Genomic DNA, 24479 nt, shown 5'->3' with positions numbered 1-24479 from the left:
CCTAGCCCCCTACTTATTCTGTTGATGTCTTTTGGGTTTTTTTTCTTCTCTCTCTCTCTCTCAAAACTTCCTCCTCTTCCGACTTTGATGCTGCCGGAGATGTCGACACAGCACTAAACAGGCACAGATGGACGGATAATGAAGACAAAGAGAAAAGAGGCTGGAGGGTAAAAGGGAGAGAAGTAGCAAGAGCTGGGTGAAAGAGGATGAACAGAGGTTGAATAGATAATAGGACTAAGAGATAGAAGTGTCTGGCTATCCACCGTGGCGAGTACTGATAGTGAGAGGGAAAGATGGTTAACGTCTTAACTGAGACTTGTCTGCTGGGTAGACCTTTAACAGCTTCATTTGTACTCTTGCACAGGACACTAGCCGAAGCAAAGTGGAATAGTTGTACAGAGACTAATAAAACAAGAATTAGGAAAGCTGAGAGATAGGTTTAATATAACTGTAATATAACTCAGCAGTGTTCCCAAAGAATACCAAGTGATAGTCAACTGAAAAATCTTAGGTCATGTTTCGTGGCACGGTTGCATTAAGATTCACAAATCTCCTTGCAATGACAAATGGGGGGACTTATACAATTTAATAACACCAATAGATACAACATGGATCTTACACTAACAGCCCATTACTGCCTTTCTGACTTTGCTTTACCTCTTCCACTCCCATTAATGTCTTTCAGAGGCTATAGCTGGCTCAGTTTTAAAGCTACAGGGAAGATAGTGGTATCATATGAAACTAGATCATCTGAGGCACAGGTACCAAACATGGCATGATAACACTCAGATGTTAGGCTAACTTTCGGTGAGGGAAAAACTGGCATGGCTATTTTCAAAGGGGTCCCTTGTCCTCTCACCTCAAGATATCTGACTGAAAATGTACCCACAAGTCTTCCCTTTGGAGACATGCCCCTTTTATGCTAATCCCATGCAGTTTTTCTACATGCAGCATAAATGTGTTATTTATGCCTATTCTAAAAATGGTGTATTTGAATATTTCTCCATACTGGAGTCCCTAAACAGTCTTGGAGTTGCATAAATTGGGTATGACTGGAAAGCTGAGACTTCTTGTGGATTCAATTAAATTGTATTCATGTGATGATGTTACTCCACGTGTAGCCATTTCATCATAGTGAGACATTTTTTAAACTAGATCTTAGTGTATACAATGACCTTTTGTGACATGTAGGATAATCACAGCCTCATGAAACTTTGCAAACGCAAACTACAGACCTCAGGCATTCAGAAGATGTTTGGCTTTCCTATGTATACTGACAATAAATGGGTTTCTAAGCAATTCAGAACAGAAGTGGTCACCATCCAATTGCCGAAAAATGCAATTCTTACAGAAATATTCTAATGTCAAAACTTTTTGATACCAAATCACAACATGATTTTTTCCATTATTTATATAGCTCCTCTAGGGTCTTGATGTCTTAATGTGGTAGTTTTGAGAGATTTTTGACCACTTTCATCAATTCAAAATTTTGCACCTATTCTGTGTAACAAATGGTATCAACCCAAATATTGCTGCAACAACTTGAGACATATGGAAATGGCCATCTTATACTTCTATCATAATGTTCTAAGCCCTTATGAACTCTAAACCTTCAAAACTGGAATAGGCTATTTCAATTTGTTACAGTAAATTACTAGAAAATCTTGGCACAATTCACTGAGCTTTAGGTTTCCACTTTTCAGATGATGTATACCACTTCTATGTGGTATATACTGTTAACCTCCTATCTCCAACTAAAGATCCGTGGCCAACAAAGGCTTGTCCTTCTTAGACCGTGAAGGCCACAACCAAGCATTGTTAAGTCAGATGGGCTGGTCTAAGAAGGATTTCCAGCTGTGGCACCAGCAGTTCATTTACAGCATAAATGGTTGTAAAATAGTTGTAAAGACCTCTGTAAATGAAATAAACAATGTATTAATAAACAGCTATTTAATTTAAATTAATCCAACATTTTTTTTATTTTCAACTAATCTCTTGAGTAGAGAAAAGAGCCTGTATGTACTGTCTGCTCTCCTCTCCTCAGCCTCTCTGTGCTGCAGTGTACTTGCTGACAGCATTAGATCAGCTTCAAAACACCTTCCTGACTGTACTGTGACAAATTAATCTCAAGTCAAAGCTCCACAAACTAGCGCTGGGTTAATGGATCAATCATTTTCACATAGGGTGTTCCATCAAGCTAATGCTGGGATGACAAACCATCCAACTCATAATGTGAGCTAATGAAGTGTGGATGTGGCACCCAGCAAAATTCATTAGTTTTAACACCAGTTAGTTAAAAAAGAAAGCGTGTTGAGTGTTTCTGTACAGCTAGTAGACATTAGCATAAATGGTTTTATCGCTTTGCTTTATGACAGTTGCTTTGTGGAGTGTATTGTATGTTAATGCTAAGTTAACAGCTAAAAATGTAGCAAGTGGAGGCAGTAGCAACACCTACAGAGGCTTCACCAGTAACTGGAGGTTGAACCAAAGCATGTTACCTGCTGGTAAGACAAGATGAAGCTGTATTAAAATATTTAAGATAAATTATACAACCTATCTTTTGACAACAAAATGGCAGTGGTTCAGCAGCTGGCGAAGGGTTGCTAACATCGCAAAGCAATCCCTATGTGACTTTAACACAACTCGTAACAACACAGGAGTCCACAGCTAAAGTTAGCCCACAAGATGTTGTTATCACTGTTCACCAATCACCAAACCACTGCTGTTCTGATGTCAAACATTATTTGGATAAACTGGCTATATATTGGGGATCTAAATGGTTACTTAACAAAGTGACATATTAAAAGTCCAACAACAAAAGTCGCAACAGTTTAGCCTGGCTCAAAATCTCAGTCGTTGCTGCTGTCGGTTGGTGCATTCAGGGGTTGGTTAGGCCACAAAGAATTCATCGATTGGATTGTCCACATTCGGAAAAAAGAAGACTGCATTTCTCAGTGGCATTTGAAAGAGCCTTCAAAATGGGGACAGCCTTGGTGCAACCACTGTGACTCGTTCAGTCTTCAAATGCCTTCACAGAATGCGACCCATGAATCTATAATTATTATATCAGCCTTTAAAAAAGTCCACATTACCAATTGCCATGGCAATCCATCCAGTTGCTAAAATATTTCAGTCCAAGCATGGCAAAAAAGCAACACCACAAAAGAAGAGGAAGGCTGTGGGCTGTAGTTAGTCATGAGGCAGCAGTCTTAAGTTAAAATTAGGGCTGTCAGCGTTAACGTGTTAATCGCGATTAGATTAATGCAATCCATAACGCGTTTTTTTTTAATCGCATTTTAATGTTGCAAGCCTTTTTGTCCCTTCTACTCACCCGTAGACGGCTCCTCTAGCTGTAGCGCTATGCTTTGAAGTGGCCTCCTGCAGTAAACCTACCGCGGTGATGGAAAGTAAGAGAGCTACTGGACTTTTGAACGGCTTGTTTAACTTTAAAAAACTTCGAGACGGTTCAGTTGACAAGTCAAAAGTAAAATGCAACCTGTGTCAAACGGAGTTTAACTACCACCGGAGTACGTGGAGTTAGCACCTCCACGCTAAACACCCAGGTGCAGCCAAGCGAGCCTCAGCTCCACCAAAGGACCATTTTGGAGTGTGGGAGTCGCAGCAGAGCCGTGATTGATTCCCAGTTAAGACACTCTGGTAAGAAATGCTTTACATTATGGGCTTAAAATTGCCTTGAAATGTAAAATAACAGGATTTTAAACATGCAAATCAAAACGCGATTAATCGTGATTAACTATGGAAATTCTGCGATTAATGGCGATTTAAAAAATGTCTTTTGAATAAACTTTGTTAGGTTTTTGTCCAGTTCCAGTAACATCACTGTCAGGGGAGTGGTTACAGGTACAACAAAGCACCTTTCTGACCACACACAACCAACCACTCCAATCACTCCAAGGCTTGAAACTTTCAACCAGGGATTGATTTAATGAAAATTGACAGCAGTATTATGAAAAAATATGACAATTATATAAAAGTAAAGTCTCTACTAACCTTGACCTCTTGACTGCCATTAAAACTGACAGAGAAGTCTGCGTTTTCATGTTCAACAAAAAAAACTAAAACGACCTCAGCCACACTCTCCCTGCAGCTCAGATGTCACAATACAATATGTCAGCGGATGGCAGAAGTTAACTAAGCTGCCACAGTTGGCTGCAGGAACACACAGAACATTGGCAAGCGCTGTGCACACTGCGGACAGGACATCCCTATGACTAACACACGCAAATAAGGGTGAAAATCAGCAAAGGCTTCCTCCAGGGGCGACTGTGTTGCGCTCTTGTGACATTTTTAGGCCAATCACGGGGGTTCATCACAGAGGGTTTGCAGGATGCACTCTGATGCCTTGTTGTTTCCAGTAACTCTGTGAATTTGTGGTCCGTATACTGATACACACACACAGTGCTACTGCTTCACTCATGGCAGAACAATGAGCTCATGCTGCATGGGCAGTGGAAATGGAGTGGATGCACTCATGTACTCCACTGCGAACAAAGAACTGCAAGCTGCAAATTACAAAAGAGTTCACCATCTCTCTCTCTCTCTCTCTCTCTCTCTCTCTCTCTCTCTGTCTCTGTCTCTCTCATGAACACACACACATACATGCACAACTCTCTCAGGCACAAACATTTGCAGTCAATGTTTGCAACAATACAGCTTTTTGAATGTCATACATTAGGATTGATGCCTCTAATAATAAAAAAACACTTTCCAAGTGTCAGAACTGAAATACTAAAATGTTGAAACAGCTCATGAAACATCAGGCATCAGAGTAAAACCTGAATATGGGAATTGACACCAGAAGAGTACTTTTTTCACTAACTTACTTTGGTAATAAACTCAGTTTTCTACAAAAATGTTTTCCAAGCAAAACTACATAACTTCTGAAAGAATAAATAATGAATAAATTACAAAAAACTTTCAATTCAAGTCAATACACAAGTCTGTGTAACGTAAGCATATGTGTTCTGAGTTTCACATACCACAGAAAAGTGTTTTGTTAACCACCCTGCCAAATTTGAATGATTAAAAAAAATCGCCAAATATATCAAATTAAGCTTCAAAGTTGTGTAAAAATCTGCCTCTTTCTCTTCTCCCAAACGCTGTGGGCGTGCCCGCCGAGTTCACTGAAACCCTGCCCCCTACTAAGTGTCACCTGTCAATCAAAGTCACCACCTCTACCAGAAACATGGACGCTACGTCTGAGAGCTTTCTGCTGCTAACTCAGCTGCTAGCTCAGCGGCTAACTCAGCTGCTAGCTCGGCGGCTAACTGGCTAACTGTAGACTGTAGTAGTAGTAGTGTGTGCTGAATGTATTTATACCTCTACAGCAGCAGGGGTGGGTTTATGCTAATCACCGCCGCGTTTTCAGACCCGCCCACTAAATCCTGAACACAGAAATTTTGAAACACAGTTTGTGAAGCCTAACTCTAATCAAATCTAGATGGTTGAAATGGTTACACATTTTTTAGAAATACATTTATGACCTATTTAATGTGTTTAGAAGAAAATGTCACAGTCTTACATGAGCAAATATGTGATACTGCTGTCTAACTGACATTACTACTTATCATGGCTTTTCAGTGTTTGTACAAATGCTACACAGGTTTTTAGTGTTTCACATATAATATTAGAAAATTAAAAACAGGAAAATAGGAGAACTAGAAGATATGTTTTGCAGTGTCCTCTATCTGATGCCATTTCATTCACTAAGCCCCGTCACCTACTGGCAATGATGTTTTTAAAGCTGCGCTAATCAATATTTTTCCATGAACAATGGTTTAAATGCATGTTATATGAAAGATAAGATATTCATTTGTTAGTCCCACTTTAGGGAAATTTACATGATTGCAGCAGCAAGTGGACAGCAAAAATAGAAGAGCATCAACAGACAGCATACATAAGAATAAATAATAAGTACACAAGCAATAAAAAAAGCGGTAGTAAAGGAGTCGCTCGTAATGACAAAATCATAAATGAGTTAGTCGAAACAAAAACAGAGTCTCAAGAATAAATATTGGATTTACATTAATGACACTAAATTATAATGCTCTCTGTGCTCAGTATGTAAATAAGCTGCTGTTTGACAACATGTTGTATTTACAGCTTATTGACTTATTGATGACAGACTCAAGAGAATCAACATGTCATTATAATGTGAGACACACTTCAGGCTACAGTGAAGTTTGTTTAGTAAAACCAACAAAAAACAAGGATTAACGATTTGTAATGTTGCATTTTATACAGAACTGTGTCTATATAAAATACAATAAAAAATGACCAAAAATTATATAAAAATTTACTCTCAGATGACATCATTCATTCAGCACTTCCACAATGTTGCCATTTCTTTGCAGCCAATGAAGCTCCAATTGCATCATATCCATCATGTTACACTATCGACGCTGACCATATCCAGTTTTCAATCAGTACTGGTGAATACATGCAGACCAGTATGATGATGTAACTCCAGTAAAGAGGCACGCAGAGACTGTATGCACTCAACAAATAAGCCACACCGACACACTCCCCGCTCTCATTCCAGCACAAACTATATAGCTCAGGGTTACTGTAGCCTGCCGTTCTTTCTTCATTTGCTCCAAACTGCTTAAAGTGATAATGAGTTGTTTTTAATAATTAATTTGCATATAAAAGCCGAGCCGTCTGTGTGGGTGGCAGAAACAGATCCTAGATCACAGTCTGGCTGCTGGCAATGCTTCAGAGAGAGTCAGAGAAAACAGGGAGTGAGGCAGGAGGCGAGAGAGAGAGAGGGAGACAGAGAGAGAGAGAGAGAGAGAGAGAGAGAGAGAAAGCAGTAGAGAATGAGGGAAACAAAATGAGACACAATGAGAGGAAGAGGGTTAAAGATGCACAAGACTGCTGTGAACAAGACAGTTTGCATTAACGTAACGTGTTCGCTGTTTGTGTTCGCGAGTGTTTTCTTCTCCCTGCAACTTTTTTTTAAGTGCTGTTCTGTTTGTGTTGGTGTGTAAATGCCTCCAGTTTGTAGCATCACTTGTGTGTGTGTGTGTGGCTGAAAGATGGAAAAAGGCTTGCACTGTTGCACTTTAGTTTACAGTATTTAAAGCTACAATCTCTTACATTAGGCCAAAATTTGTAGTCAAAATCACACATGTAAGTGTGAATTAAAATTCTTATAATATTCTTTATAATTACAAGTTATTTTACAGAATGCTCTTACTGTCAGTGATACATTTGGCACAGTCAGCTGCAGCTCATTTACATTAATAACATGAGTAGGCTAAAGTTCTTATTCCAGTCAGCCAAAGTTGGTGTTGTCCCAGAAGGAACATTTCATTTAGATGTTTGCAAAGATAGAGAGTGGGATGTGCTTCCTTTTGTTTGCTGATCTCTGAACTTCTCTCTCCAGCTCTCTTTTTTAAAATTCCTGACAACTATTGCGATCATTTTTCAAGTGAACAACTGAGTGAAACACTATGATTGTTTGAAAATGTGTACTGTTATCGCTGTATTTAAACATTATTATATCTCCTCCCTGGTCATTCGGAACAAGTATAAATTATTCTGACTTCACACTAAGTAGTTCTGATAGACTATATACCAACCCCCACGAAAACTTCGCCAACAATAAGCAACTTCATTATCTTTACAGTTCTTTTCCCATATAGTCTTGTTTAATACCAGGCACACATCCAAAACAGGCCTAGAGTTTAAAATATGAATCCTAATTTGAATCCCAATCCCAATAATGAAGACATTTTTGAAAATAGACTTCTACTGATGTATTTCCTTCAAACTGATCAGCCTCATCTTACATAACTTCACCTTTCTTTATTTATACTTGAGAGATCATTGAGGGCCACCCTAATTAACAATGACACTGAGACAATTACAAAGACAGAAGAGGAAGACAACAGCAAAAAAATAGAAAGAAAGAAAATAATTTAAATAAATATATAAAATAAAATACAATTATACAAAGCAATTACAAGTAGATGTTGGGATGTTTAAGATGAAATTGTGCTTGATTTAAGGAGGGCCAGTCAGTAGAGCAGGATTGGTAAAGTCCATCTGAGTGATAAAGCAGTTCTGAAAGGTAATGCAGTAATTTTCCTATAATTGCTTTATAGATAAAGAGATACTGTAGAGGCAGATATGTGTGTATCATGGTAAAATGTGAGAACAACAGTTGTACCAGTTGGGGATGTCGGAACAAGCCCTTTTAAGTTGTTTTTACCATATCGATATCCCAAAAGGAGATCAGATGTTAGGTTTCCAAGAAATCTGATGTAGGCTGAACATGTCGGGTCAGGTTGACCTAATACAAAGATTGACCAAACAAATAACCCCGCACGCAACACAGTAGTATAAAGTGTTTGATGGTAAGGGGTTTGGAGGGCTGTTCTACCGTTGTCATCGTTTTGTAAATTCCCACTTGGCTGTTTGACGACTTCTATTCTCAGTCTCTTACTTTAGGCTTACTGAAGTTAAGTAATCAAGTAATTATCTTACAATACCAGTGAGTGACACGTCATTATTTTACAGAATACAATGATGTGTACCATAAACATAAAGTAACTGTACTTTATTTGTCACTACTACAGTGAGATTCAGAGTCTTCTTAATCCACCGTAAGTAGGAGCAGTGGGCACCCACTATGCAGCTCCCAGGGACCGACTCCAGATCTATGTCAGTACCTTGGTCACGGGCACTGATAGGACAGTTAACCTAACATACATGTTTTTGACAATGGGAGTAAACTGGAGCACCCTGAGGAAACCCATGCAAACTCCACACAGATAGGCCCTGCCCCAGAACCCAAGACCTCCTTGCTGCTCCAGAAATAATTCCTAAGGCATACTGATATACAGAATTAAGAGGAGTGTTTAAGAGGATGCACGTTAATAGATCACCATAGTCCAGGACTGTCATAAAAACTGCCTCAACAACTCTTTACCTACAACACATGGGAAAGATGATTTTGTTTCTATAGAGGACTTTTTGACTGACATACTGTACATAAATCCTAGACAACTGAGGGGTGTAGTGGACCATAGTTTTCTGTAGGAAACACAGGTGATTATACCTGAATTTACACATTAAGATTACGTCACACACAGTTTAGTGAGAGTTTACTAACCCTTGCAAAAATTTGCAGTATGGAAGTCGCCCACTCACTGAAACACTCAAAAATGCAGACCTCACATAGATAATCTCTCTGGAAACAAGAAAGGAAGAAGTGCACCCACCCGCCCACATACACACCCACATATCCCACAATCACATCCTTCTTTTCCTTCATCCAACACAAAAGGAGGTTGATTCTTGACTCTGACACACACACACACACACACACACACACACACACACACACACACACACACACACACACACACACACACACACACACACACACACACACACACACACACACACACACACACACACACACGCATCACTATCTGACTGCTATCAGCACATGCCAGCGTTTTTGAAAGGTTATTCTCTAACTGTGTGTACCAGCTCTCGGTATCAAATTCAACAAGGCTGATGCTTTCGGGGATGAAAGAGGTTTCACTGCCTTTTCACACATTTAAGCTTAACAGCTAGCAGTTTGATGGAGCGCAGGAAAGTTTGGTGGCTGTTAAAAAAATACAAACTTTACAGGCTTGATGAGTAAAAGAAGAGGATGCTGGAAGCCGACCAAGAGTCCTTGGCACAGTAAAGTCAATACTGGATCTCATTCAAAAGTGTAGTGTAAGAAAAAGATGGGAAGTATGATAGCACGCTTTAGCTTTTTACACAACAGCTGCCAAAATCATACAAACACATCTTTGTTACAGTTTTTAGCATTTTAGCATTCATTCTCAGTCTCTAGCCAAAGGGCATGTGAAGGAAAATCATTTATATTAATCTCCTTAAAGAAAAGTGTGCATGTGTTTATTTTGTAAGTGTTTTAAGGTGGTAAGACAAACCAGCCTTTCGACAAAAAAAGAAAAACCGAAGTAAGCTAAAAGGACTGAAAAGCTGTTATATTGAATTGAATTTAGTTTCTGTCTTCAACAGATACTAGCTTACATCAAACATGCTTACATCAAACCTACGTAACAAACAACCATTGATGTGCAGGTTTGCAAGAAATGGCCTCAAACATGGACAGGAAGACCAAAAATCCTCTAAATATCAAAATGTAATAGTGTGGCTGATACTTACTGGAGCAGCATCCAGAGTCTCCTTGTCGTAGTACTTTTTCCTCTCGTACTTGTCCCGGATGAAGACCTCCACTGCTCTGAAGGTTAGAGTTAAGGACTGAAATACTGCACAAAAGTAACAGCATAGTGTATTCTTCATTCACATACAGACAAGAACATGCAGTACATGTGCTTGAAGATGCAGTGTGTAGAATTTAGTGGCATCAAGCTGAACAGCCTCAACATAAATGGAAAATAATATTCATAAGTATGTTTTAACTAGTGTATAATCACCTGAACATACTGTAAGAATGTGTTGTGTTTTTCGTCAGCTTAGAATGAGCCTCTTGTATCTACATAGGGAGCGGGTCCTCTTCCACTGAGGCCACCATGTTTCTACAGTAGCCCAGAACAGACAAACCAAACACTGGCTCTATAGAGAACCTTTTGTGTTTTTCACACGTTTCATGGCCACTGAGACTACACACTCGGGGGGAGGAGGGGGGTGTTTTGAATTTGTTGCAATCTACAACCCTACCATTAGATGCCACTAAATCTGAAACACTGCACCTTTAAATCAACAAAAACAACTACTTTATTTTATGTTTTGATACTGCAAGTATCTTGATACATTGTGATCAGAAGTGACTCGATTATGAGTGGACGTAATGTTTGAGTCTATCCCAGAAAAACGAGAGCTTCAGTCATTTGTTCAAATGACTAAATGTGACTTATTTTTACAATGATACAATGACAATGATCTCAAGCAGCCCTGTTAATTATGACTTATGTCAGTCAGGAGTAAAGACAGAGCTAACCTAACACTGATGCAGTCACTGACATCAAAACAAGGTTAGCTAGATGGATGGCACGAGTCAGTCACACCAAAAACATTTGCTTTCAACACAATGAAAGAAGTTAGGCAATATGGACAAAATCAAATGACAGTATTTTTCTCTCCCTGTTTCCTGTCGGCCTCTTTGCCAAGTTACTATCTAAATAAAGGCAAAAATAAATCTAAAAAACTAGGAATAGACAACACTTATGCCATATCACAATATCGAAAATCTAAGATGATATATACTCTCATATCATATCGGTACAATATCAATATATCACTCAGCCTTTCTGCTAACATGATGTTGCTTTTTGATGTTCTCTGTCTATTATCAGATGAAATGTTCAAACCCAGGTCAGTTTTTCCAATGGTACAAAAATGTTTATTTGATGAATGATCCCAAATAATGCTGCATGCAAGCACACAACTGTAGTACAGAAGCAAAGAGTCCATTAGTCTTAATATGCCCAGAACATGATGTAGGGCACCTATTTGTGGAGGCACAATAGCAGGCACAAGCACCACTCTACTCTACTGTTCTGATGCCTGGCGATGAGCACAGAGTGAACAGGTAGAATGTGTATTCAGATGAAGTAGACTAAAGCAAATTTTTGGTATTATTTGTAGATGTTGCGGAGAAAGCAGACATCTCACTACAATGTCACTATTTGGTGATTTTAATCAACAAATGCTGCATTTATTTTTACAGAATTCAGTGTAATTAAAATTCTTGCTGTCCAAAACTGCTTTATACGATATGACAACCTTCTAATTCAATCCATTAAATCCCTCCAGCATGTGAAGAGGAGATATGAGGAGCAGATATGTTGATAAATCTGCAGCCTCGTCAGAGCAAAGTGCCATTACTGACAGTTTGCATTCATTTTTCTGGCATGCTGTATCATACATATCAGATCGATAGCTAGAACTTAATATTCTGCCTGTTTTTGAGAGACATCAGATCACCAGGCTCATCAATCCTGCTTTCCACCTTTTAAAAAAAGTAAAGTTCATGTTTTATTCTTGAAATGTCTAACTGTGAAAACGCTTCTATTACATTTTATCATATGACATGATCATTTACAACATGGAAAACAGTAGAATTATGGCTGAATCAGCTTTTTTTTTTCTCTCTTCATTTTCCATTTCTGTTATCATTGTGTGTTCATGTCACGCTGCTCTGCACCATCCAGACAACAATATGATTTTTGTGGAGAAGCCGGTTCACTTGATGAGTCATTGCTGTTATGTGCTGAAGGTGCGCTGGGAGACGACCACACAGTCTGTGCCCCCAAAACCTCTAATCCTGCACATGCTGTTGTGCTTCCATGGTTAAATTAGGCTCTGCTAATGCTCCAACCCACACAAAAACCTCTGTCTATCTTTAACCAGGCAGTTTTTGAGCCTAAACTAATCAAACCTTAACTGTAGCAGATCAGAAAACAGTGATTCTCTACATCTTCACGCTGTTAACAAGGGCAGAAATGTTAAAAATGTTCATGTTCAGCTGAAAACCAATGTAAGAAATGTGTGAAAATGAATTTGATGAGGATTCCTGAAACTATCACCTTTGTATATTCAAATTGAATACCCTAGTTTCCCTTTTTCAGAGTATTTTTAGATTTTTCTTGCAATGATGTGCACTGGGAACCCTGTTAGAAAGACACCAAATCTGCATCTCCTTAACTAACTGTATGGACATAATTATTATTGTCCAATTAAAGTGATGGACCAAAAACTGTCCATTAATAATAGCAGTTATGTGTGGTTGTGGCGTTCCCATTAGGATGCCACACTGAACCTCACACTCGTGAACTCCCAAGTCGCACAATCCAAAACACCATGCACCCGGGCTGCTACCATCGGCGCTAATCTCCACTCTCTTATCTCCCTATTTCAGCAGTGCGACGTTTCTGTCAGATCTAGTAATAGACTTCAAAAGATTGAAAGATGATGACCACCCCGCGCCAGTCGAGCTACGAGATAGACTGGAAGAGGCGAGGCTGCTGGGGCTGCATCTCAAACGCTTATTTATTACTGTGCTGTCGAATAGGAAGTGGCGAGAACAGATAGGATGCTGCACTACAATAGTCAGCATGGCGGCGATGGATATAGTGGATAAATGCATGTGAAATGACAGAGTGATTATATGTACGCATGACCATAAATTAGCTTTAGATGATGATGGATGCTACATCAATGAAAGAGCACACCAAATACACCATAGAGGCTGATATATGAGTCCACAGCTGAACTTTGACATATCCTGTCTAATCAGTGCTGTACAGCCCTGATGATGTCATACAGTTGACCTAATTAGATATTCGTTATACTGCAAAAACAAGTCAATATTATCAGTGGGAAGACCAGAACTGAACTGAGTGTGCTGCTACGTTTTATTATTTCGATTCAGGACTTGTGTTGCTGCCATTCTGGTGAGCAAAAATAAGCAATTTTTGGTCCTGCTGGCATTCAAATGCAGTAATACTGTAGGTATCTGTGGCTCAGGAGTTAGAGCAGGTCGTCCACTGATCAGATCAGCAGTTCGAGTCGTGGCTCCTCCAATCCACATGTTGGTGTGGCCTTGGGCAAGATACTTAACCCCAAATTGCTACCTATGTCTGTACCAATGACGTATGAATGTGTGAGTGAATGTGATAGTTCCTGTCATCAGTGTATGAATGTGTGTGTGAATGGGTGAATGTGACTTGTCGTGTAAAAGCACTTTGAGTGGTCAAAAAGACGAGACCAGCACTATATAAGTACAATCCATTTAACATTTAGCTGTAGTTAGAGAACAATTTTGAAATTAATGAAACTGTGTAAACACTGCAATGGGAACAGCAATAAAAATACTCCTTAACCAGTAAAGCAAAGAGGCAAAACACCAGTTACCTGGATGTAACTCCAGTTCTATGTGTGCAGGCGTAGCTCGTTGTTGCCCCTATATTGCAAAATAAATGAAAGAATGTAACACATCCATCTATTGTTGGGGTGGTGCTATCAACAGGAGACATCTGATGCCGAACTATAAATCAAAATCTTCGATGTGGGTGCAGTTTCAGCTGGACTGCTGTTAACCCTTTGTGTCAAGTAGAAATCCAGCTTTACTGAATAACCTTGACAATAATGCAATTCTGGTATGAACACTGGTCAAACAGCATAACTTTAAAAAGATATTGTCTACAATATAGTATTCAGGTGATTGTATAGTCTTTAAAACCCATATTAGTTTTAAGGGCATATTCCCATTCCCATATTGAAAATACCAAGAAAATATGAATAAGTCTCCACTAGTGTAAAAAACATTCCAATACACACAAACACAGCCATGTGGGAGGTTAAACAAATAAGAAGAATCAAACTGCACCATCTCATTTACATACATAACCACAGTAAATAACATGGCCAAAATGATGTGTGAATACAAAACACAGAAGCACACACAGGAAGCACTCACATACACATACACACACACATACATACACACTCGGGCCGTAGCGCTCCTAATCCTCGGTCTGTTATCTGCTGTTTTCAGCCAGCGGCGCTGCTGTCAGAACGACTAATGGACTTCAAAAGAGTGAAGAATGATGACCACCCGCACAAATGGGCCTGCCAGATACAAGATAGGGTATTAGAGCAGCATTTCAAACAGGGAGATTATTTATTTCAGTCTGGTGGTGGAAATATGAACATATGCTGCTGTGTTAACCACACAGCTGTCTTGTCTTCTGTAACAGAAAAGGGCAAACTGGAAAACCGCTGTTACACCGATGTATACACAGACTGCTGGAGGTGTCCTGGTTAAATGTGTTGAATGACGCTGACAATAGAACACCCGCTCCGTCTTGTTTGGTGCTGGAAATAATGGTCGCGGATGTGCAGATGAAGCAGAAGTTTGATGGAGATGAGCTCGATTGGATACTGTTATTTCTCTATCTTCATACTAAGCTCGCTCGAATTGTTATTTACAGTGTCAACTGATATTTACACTTAAGCAGTCGGCGTCATTCATGTCTAATACGATGAGTTCGCTCCCTGATCACAGCTTGTCAGTATTTATGCTTTACTTTAATTTCATCTCACATGTCATTTATTCAATTAGTTGCTTAGCGACCCCGATATGGCCATAGAGAGCTCCATTGTTGTCCAATTACTATTGACAAGAATAAGTGTCTACTGCCACGCTAGCAGCTCTTTGAGGCTGTACTTTATCACTTAATGTGAGTATAACAGTACAGTTTTTACATGTATTCAGTCATGATCCAAAGTACTGGCCATGTTTAAAGTTTGACCTGATGACAAAAAGTCAGGTAATGATGATTAAAGTTATTACAGTTCATCCTTAGGTAGACATGAATATTTGTACCAAATTTCAAGGGAATCCATCCAACGGTTGTCAACACACTTTACTAAACACCTAGAATGTCAACCTCATTGTGGCTGCAAGAAAAGTCAGGATCACCAAAAGTCAGTAGGAGTCATCATCTAGGGACCATGAATATGTGTACCAGTTTTCATGGAAATCTATCTAATAGTTATCAAGACATTTCACTTAGACCCAAAAATGTCAAAGTGCTGGTAGCGCTACAGGAAAAGAATGGGGAATACCAAATCCAGGGGGGATTCATCCTCTACTGGACATGAATGATGAATGTGTGTATGCAGTTTCACGGCAATCAGAGTCTGGATCAAAGTGGCCCATCGACTGACTGACAGAGCACGGCTAAAAGCGTATCAATTAGACACACCGTTACACTGGGTGACATGTTGCTTTATTACAGTGACTACAACTGCTGGATTTTATTTTGAGTCATGACCACATACACTGTCCTGCTGCTGTAAACACTCAACAGCTACATTTAAATCTACAGCTGAAAACAGTCCTCAGCAAAAGCACTGTTTACTCCTGTTTGAGTGAGGTTTACTAAAAATTACAGTTGCTCTTTGTTTTAGAGATTATTGAGCCTTGAGTAACAGACATAATGGTGATGTCAGACAATGATGAGAGATTTTCTTCCCTGACAGCAGGAATCATTTATAATAACAGCAGTCTTATTCTATTCTATGCTGACTGATGGTAAATCAGAAGTTTAGGAAGCTTTTATGCAAATGGTTGGTGACCTAAAAGGTTTCATTCTGCCCAAGTCTGAACAATCATTTATGTCCTTTGTTATTTCACTACAGGTGGACTGCTCCTTCTTATTTGTTATTATGTTGGACTGCTCAGCAATCAGCCTTTTCCTGTGCCGATTTATTTTCTTATCTCGATGTTCATAAAATTGTCTTTTCTTTTTCTCGATCTTCCATAACGTTGTCGCAAATTAGAAATGATTAACTGCAAATAAGCAAGACAGCAGGAGATTGTTAGCAATGCATCGCTAAGACCAGGCGTAGTCAAGACTAGGCTGAAGTTTGGTAAGACCTAAGAGAAAGACCTACTTAGCAGTTAGGAGCAGGCTTAGTTTAGACCAGCTGGTGCCAGATCTTAACCTAACCAAAACACCTAGAGGAGACTTTAGAGCAACAGGTAAGACAGCGTTCTCACAATCATCAAAACACTGACTAAAAGTATACGTTTGAGAAGAGTTGAGTTGCGGAGGTTTTTACATGGAGCACTGGAGCTGGTTTGGTGGCTTGTGATGAAACAAATCACCTTACTAATATAGGTGACAAAAGAAAAGAAAATATAAAAATAAAAACTCTTGTTTTCTTTTCATTTATCACCAATAAATGAAAACATGTGACCTAAATATGTTGACACAAGTCCTTTTCATGTAAATGTATGGTGACAAATGGAGTTTGTATGCAAATATATGGATACACAAGGAGCTTTCAGGGTTGTATGCAAATATATAATGGCATATATGTGGTGATATAGTGTGTTCTTATGCAAATATGTAGTGACATGGTAAGAGACAGATTTATGCACATGTATGATGCCAACTGGTGTTTATGGATGATAAGTGATATGTAGTGACAAAGCAAGTTTTTATGGAAATGAACGTGAAGGATACTGGTCGGTCTGCGGCCGTCTGAAGTTCTCTGGTAGGTGGGCTTCATACAGCTGCTTCGCCCTGTGGTTGCCCATGTCCACCATACTCTGTGAGGAGAGGACAAAAAAGAAAGGAAGAGGAAAAAGAGAAAGAAATGTCATTAATACGAGGAAGGTAATTAGTAAAACACTTGTGAGAATGTGTCTCACAAACACACACACACACACACACACACACACACTCACACACACACACGCACACACACACACACACACACACACACTGAGCTCTTTCATACAATACATCTGCATTCAACCCGATACGCCAGCTGACACGTCTCCACGTACACACACACACACACACACACACACACACACACTCACACGCGAAAGTGAAAGACACACTGGCCGTATGTGTCAAGGCTAAATTAAAAGGAGGGTGATAAATGGGGTGATGATAAGCAAAGTGGAGGAGACGGAGTCGGAATGATCAGCCATCCAGAATTAATTAGTCATTGAAAACAGTGATTAACATGCAGAGTGAGACTCTGCTCACACTCAGCTCATGGATAGACACTGCCTTGAAGAAACACACACACACATATGTATATACACACACATGCACACTCACAACAATTGGATATATTAACTGCTAAATGATTAAATAAATTACTGGCATGCTCAGGTGAGTTTCACAGACACACACACACATCTCTCTCTCTCTGATGTCTGAATGTAATCAATGGGAAATGCTACTTATCTAACCTACACCTACATACACAGACTAATTACTAGCAGTGTAATGGTCACGGCTTGGTCTAAACCTTGGTTTGGGGTCATGGTTTGGTACAATTTCAGTACAGCAGGAAAAAAACAAAGGTACAAAAAGACAGTTTGTTCTTTTATGTAAACATCTAACAATGGATTCATTAATTGGTCATAACTGTTACTGAAATTGTAATGTTAGTTATATATGTATTGTTAGAGCTAAATGACTGTTACTGAAACAGGAGAGTAATCATATAGATATAGATATATATGTACTGTACATAGTCATATATAAAGGTTTAGTTAAAGGTGAAGTGAAAAACTGAGCATCATCATAATATTAATAATAATAGTGTTGCACTCGGTCAGTGTTATGGATGTCTCATTTGTCAATTTGACAGTAGCGACACTATGAGGTAACCAGGGTAACCAGACTTGCATACACACCCATGAGCATGTTACAGCTAAGTGTTGCGCTGCCAAAACATTCAGGGTGGAAATGTGCTCTAGAATTATTGTTCCACATGTCAAAGTGTTATTTAACTCATTTCAACAGTAATTGTTTGGGTCACAGAGTGTATTCTTTTAACTGCATGCACCGAAACATAAGGTCCATATTGTGAGTGTTTAAAGTTTACACCTGTTTGTCCAGGATTCTTTGAGGGATATACAGTTTTTAAAAAAACACATACTGACAGGTAAACATAAGCAGATTTTGAGTTTTCTTTCCATTTGGAATGAATGAGAAAAAAAGTTCATTGATGCTTTTAATTACTGTAACTGTTCCCGTTAGCTGGGTTGTAAACATCACAGCTTACACATCCATCCATCCAGACTTCTGTGCCTCCGGAGCGGTTTTAATTAACACCTCACGAGTTTGTGAACTGCTGTTTGTACTGTCAGATGTTTAAAACTGAGACTTTTTATATTTTCTGAAGAGTGAATGAAAGAAAGAGGAAAGAGAGGAAACAGATGCAGACAGACAGATAAGTATGGAGACAGTGAATAAAGTGCAGCTGATTCAAGATGAAAAGAAGTGATAAAAGAAAGAAGACAAGTCATAAATAGAGATGTACTGAGAGTAGCAGTATTAACAACAGCAGACTCAATCAATCATTAAACTAAAAGCCACTTATGTTTGACTAAACTTTTAGGTTCAACTTAATAGTTCTCTATCCAACCATCACAACCTTCACTGCCTCAATAGAGATAAAGAAACCCTCCCACTTATTTCCCAATGTACTGTATGTCATTTCAAATGTAAAAGATAACAGTGCTTGAAATAATCTTAATAAGAACATTCAGAAACAGCTTGATAAAGGAATGTATGATTTTATTGGCCTGAAGATCTTGATAAGAATCATCTATATAAATCACAGATATACTGTAATAAGTATAATAGTTAGAATTTTTCTCTTATTTGATGTTCTGCAGAGTCTCCTTCAAATTAAAACAGCGCTAGGTACCAATTTACAATAAGATTACCCTTATAAAGGATTTATAAACGGTTGCTATTGTTGCTATTTTGTCACTTTATCAGTCAGCAGATTAGTAAATGGTGATATGTTTTATACTTTACAATAAGGCTCCCTTTAGTGTTAAAATGGTTTGTAACTCATAAATAAATGAACATAATTGGATGCTAAGAAACACAAAGAGAATCAATTCAACCAACAATGGAAACCAAGGATGCTGCCTGATGAAGACAAAGCTAAGAATCCAATCTCAGGTTTAGCATTACAGATAAATATGGGATCACTATTTGGCATACAACTGGCCACTGCTACCCTTTTTATTTTGCCAATTAGTTATAACAGCTTATTAATGATTTAGAAGGGACTCACAACCTAAATAACAAGCCAATTATAAACCATTCACCAAGTCTTTATGAGGGACTTATTGTAAAGTGCTACCCAGAGCTACACCAATTACAGGCAGTGTTAATACAACAGTATTAACTATGAACTATCATTTACAGTGGATTTCTCCTTTAATATCCAAGTTTCTATTCTGCTGTGAAGTGTTTTGTATGTGTGTGTGTGTGTGTGTGTGTGTGTGTGTGTGTGTGTGTGTGTGTGTGTGTGTGTGTGTGTGTGTGTGTGTGTGTACCTGGATCTGCTCTGAGGTCCATTGGTCCAGATTGACAGACTTGACTCTGGAGATGTGGACGCCCAGGTTGCGATGGATGCCGGCGCAGCGGATGCACATGAACACCCCGAGGTTCCATGACGCCCATCGAGGACCTGAAGGTGAAAGAGAGAGAGAGAGAGAGAGAAAGAAAGAAGGATGTTTCTGTTTTAAAGCTGCACCGGTGAACATTTGATGTAAAAAACCTGACGTGTTATCAGTTTGACTGACTGCAGGACTGTTGCAGAGAAGAGTATAAGCACCAAGAAGAGAACAGTCCTTTACAAAAGTGCTTCGAAAATTCAATTAGTAAAGCAACCACACATAGCTTTCAAACACTTAGTTTGATGCTTAATGACTAGGGCCGGGTATTGGTCCGAAATAAATTGATACCAAGTATTAGTAGTATCGAAACGTCTCCTGTTAAAACGATATCTGCAATCGATCCTTTTTGCACCCAGAGTTAGAGAATATGACTATTTGTATGGACTTGCTCACAACCAATCAACACAAGGGTTCTTCGATTTAATGACATGTGATTGGACCACTGCCACAGCAGCTACAACCTGTCGGTGCTTCTATTCACATGATGGGTATCAAATGAAGTACTCAGTTGGTATCAGTATCACTTTAAGGGCACTTGGATTGGTAGTGGTATCATCACTTTTTAAACGATACCCAGCCCTACTAATGACCCTTCCTCTGTAGGATGACTGTAGGAGGAGGAGGATTCGGCGAGTCATCCTACATTCATTGCATCAACACTTTGAGATATTCATAGGTCTTATGAACAAATCTCCATTCACAGAAACTCATATTAAGAAGTTCTGCATTGGATAAAGTGTGAGACTATAAAGAGATGTCCACAGACAAGCTGCATTCAGATACTATTCTCTATCAGAGCTGAGCAGAAATTCAAGAAGTCAATATTAAAATGATTAAATCCAAATATTTAAAGCCTTTACTTTGAAATCGTCTCACCTGGAAAAAGGGTTGTGTATTTCAGAACATAAACGCTTCTACTTGAGGTTATCATCAGTCGCTTTGAAGACGCGCTTATCAAAATTGCTCCCAAATCTCTTCAATACATCTTAATGGGATTTTACAATGGAGCAAAGTGCAGTTGTATCGTTTATGGATATCATTTGATCACAGTTCCTGTGGTTCCTGTATATATATATATATATATTCTCTGCGCTATAAAATCAAAGGCATGCCATCATGTCATTCTGAAGCTAAAGGAAAAGGTGCATACATGCTTTTTTTATAGTTAATGCTCAAGTTGTGTGATTTTCTTTAAAAGGCTAAATAATTCTAAAATCCAAGCTCTTTTATTGCCTCATGCTCAATTACTTTCCTTTAATGATTAATTACTTTAATTACATGTCACTCTCGCTAAAAGCTTATTTTCAAAAATGAAAGGTATTATGAAAAAAAAAAAGTTTTTTGAGAACTTGGGTTGAAACGCTTCTATTAATTCAAGGGTCATGGATTTTTTTTAACACATAAATTTAATCCTATCAAACCAAAATGAAAACAAGGAGATTGCCATATTATCCATTACAGGCAGTGTGGTGACTGAGCACAGTACAAAGTTTTTTGGGCACAGAGGTGAAACCAACTAAATCTGTTGGATTGTGTGTCTTTGGCTGTTAGACAGAGGCCACTGCAGAAATATCCAACATGGGGTTATATAAAAGCCCTGGCAGAGAAGAGGAAACAAGGCCACGAGCATGCTGCATAGACTGAGAAGATGGGAAGAACCTCGGGGCGGACGGAGGCGAGAGTTTGATTCTTGCTGACACACAATCGTGCAGAGTCTGTTGAGATGAGGAATGGAAGTTTCAGATCATCCCCACCAGCGATGGCCCCACACAGGTCTCAAATCTCCTGCCAACTTTTTTCTGTTGAATCTGCTGATCTGCTGATATCATGAGACAAAATGTAATGTCTTCAAAGTACTCTGTGTGGCCTCTACCTCGTCAGCATAAGATGATGCGCCAAAAAACTGTGCTTAAGGATGGCTTCAAACAACTATAACGTCTTCAACTTCCACAGGTCTCTGGATGTTCTTGTCAGGGTGGAAAGCCTCTGATGTGACTGCAGGATACTAAAGGCCTCAATATGCTTCAAACACTGTAGTTTGTACAACATTTTAGTTTAATATCTGAAAGCCAAAGTGTTCCAAAAGGCCACATCTGTCATCATATAGGCTTTCTGCAGTCTCAACAGTAAACTGTACTAATGAGATAACACCTCACACATATTCTTACCTCCAAAGTATTCTTGGTGTCACTCTTGTTTATACATATGGAAAATGACAAGGGCCCGACCAACACTGGATTTTTGGGGCTGATGCCAATACCGCTATTAGGGAGTAAAAAAATTCTGATATCGACATCAGCTGACAATCTGATATAGATAGAATATATACATAAAGATATTTTTTTCAATGATCCCTCAAATGTGGTTATCAAACACTCGTGATAAAGATATGTATTGGAAATCATAAGAATATGATGATAAACTTTATTGTACGACATGGCATCAGTGCATTGAAAAAGTAAACTACACTGGGAATTTCATAATTATAAATAACTATAGATAAAAAATACAACAAAAAAAACATGTGTACATATGTTAAACTTAACTAAATATACTACTACTACTAAAAGTACATATTGGCACATATGGAACAACATATACCCTGGTACTGGTATCAGTGATAGGACTGGTGGATAATATCAGCTTACCAATATATCAGTAAGGCTCTAAAACTGTCAGAGGTAGTTTTGTAAAAAAAAAAAAAAAAAATGGTGTACTGGTGTACCTCCTCGTGCATGTTAATGGAGTGGACAAAATATTAGGAACACCTTTCAATATAATTCACCCTAATACACCACAATCACTCAATAATGAACATAAAGCAGAATGTTCACCTTCTTGTCAAAAAATGTATAAACTTAATAAATGTAGAATTTATAGCAGAGCTGCTGTATTGGATTTAATTAGATTGGAAGCCAGTGAGTGTATTTTATATAGTGAACTTATTCTCTGAACTAGGCTATATTTTATAGTAATTACAAGTTATATAGTATTATACAGTTAAGTAATGATATTCAGCTTCAGTAGCATCACGTTTTTTGTTGAATGCCTCACTCTCTCTCTCTTCAGGTCTGTTGAATGAGAAACATCTGAGTGACTTAAAATTGATGTTTTGTAACATCAGCTGATAAAACGCTCAGCACCGCAGCATTTTACACATTATGCCGCTAATATCACTGTGTTCATATACTCTCAGCCGGTTAGCCTGAAACTTGTTGCTATAGTAACGTCACAGTTACCTGTCTGAGGATTAACGTTGTTAATGTTGACATCACATGGCGCTACCGGTGTCATTCGTTTTTCGGGCTCCGCTGTTCATTTCTGAGCAGGTTCTGCCTCAGATGATGTAGATTTATGTTTTAACCAGGTCTGTGTTTGTTTCCTTAAACTTAATATCACTGTTAGCTTCTCGGAATTATGCTAGCGGGAGGTACAGAGAGCTACAGGTGTGTTCAGGGTCGAAGTCAGACAGTCGGACATAGCGGTTCCGACCAGTCGTCCTGCAGTAAGCACCGCTGCAGACGTTGGTTGAACATTAATAGACGCTGTGTGTGTAAAGAGTTGGATTTGCGGGAATCAATTAAATTGTGCGCAATCCCACGCTGAAATTCAGGCCCTGTGTTTCCTACTTCACTATAAAGTCTGTTGTCGATGTTTGTGCATTGAGAACTTGATTGAATATTGGACCAGGATAGCCTCCAGACTAGTTGTGATGTCACAAATCATGCTCATAGGCCTGCAGATTTTCAAAGAGCACAGAGAAACCTTCCACTTCCAAGAGGTGAATGTGAAAAGAGTCTTCTGGAGTCAAACTCAGAACACGTCATTTTGTACACTGAAGCTCAAACATCCATACATCCATAAACCAAAAACGAGGGGAAAAAAGCACATTTTTCTTTAAGAGAAAGTTTCGAATACTGCCAACAACCGGTCAATAACAATCTGAAGTGGGGGTGAATGTCATTGCTGGTATTAAACTAAAAGAAATTGCCAAAAGCAGACCTGCCAAATTTGATTTCAGAAAGGTGTCAAGAGGAGGGGTCTCCAAAGCTGTTCCACCATCCAACAAGAACTTCTGTTGAAGCATATTCAACCCTCTATTCATCCAGAATATTTGCAAGAACGTACATAAATGTAGCAATTTTGACCTGGCAGTAACGCTGGAAATGAACACTTAAATCTTGATAAGTGGATGCAATTGTCAGATGCAGCTCCACCCATCCAACCATCCACCAATCGGACGTTGTTAGTACCCAGGATGATAACACACTGGTGCATACTTTTGGAATCTATTAAAAATATCTTCAGGTTAAGAGCATCCCATGAAAATCTGTCCACCGAACGCATCATCCATCAAATATAAAGTGGCACAAAATAACTCTCACTGTGCCAAATCTCCATGGGGATGAATGGGAGATGACACGGAAATAACGGTCAAATAATTTTAATGGGCTGG

The 24479-nt window shown here is 38.9% G+C and overlaps 1 protein-coding gene across 1 annotated transcript in view; it reads right to left on the bottom strand.

The window, feature by feature from the left end:
• smap1 (small ArfGAP 1) overlaps nt 1–24479 on the bottom strand; it is a 118893-nt gene that overhangs the window by 75302 nt on the left and 19112 nt on the right. The window contains exons 2-4 of the mRNA XM_053332956.1: nt 19901–20034; nt 17046–17131; nt 10213–10288 (exon numbers count right to left, since the gene is read on the bottom strand). Coding sequence (XP_053188931.1) covers nt 10213–10288; nt 17046–17131; nt 19901–20034 — 296 coding nt within the window. The remainder of the gene's footprint in view (nt 1–10212; nt 10289–17045; nt 17132–19900; nt 20035–24479) is intronic.

Source organism: Scomber japonicus, chromosome 14 (genome assembly GCF_027409825.1).
Source record: "Scomber japonicus isolate fScoJap1 chromosome 14, fScoJap1.pri, whole genome shotgun sequence".
NCBI classification, from domain to species: Eukaryota; Metazoa; Chordata; class Actinopteri; order Scombriformes; family Scombridae; genus Scomber; species Scomber japonicus.
This window is presented reverse-complemented; position numbering and strand designations above follow the sequence as displayed.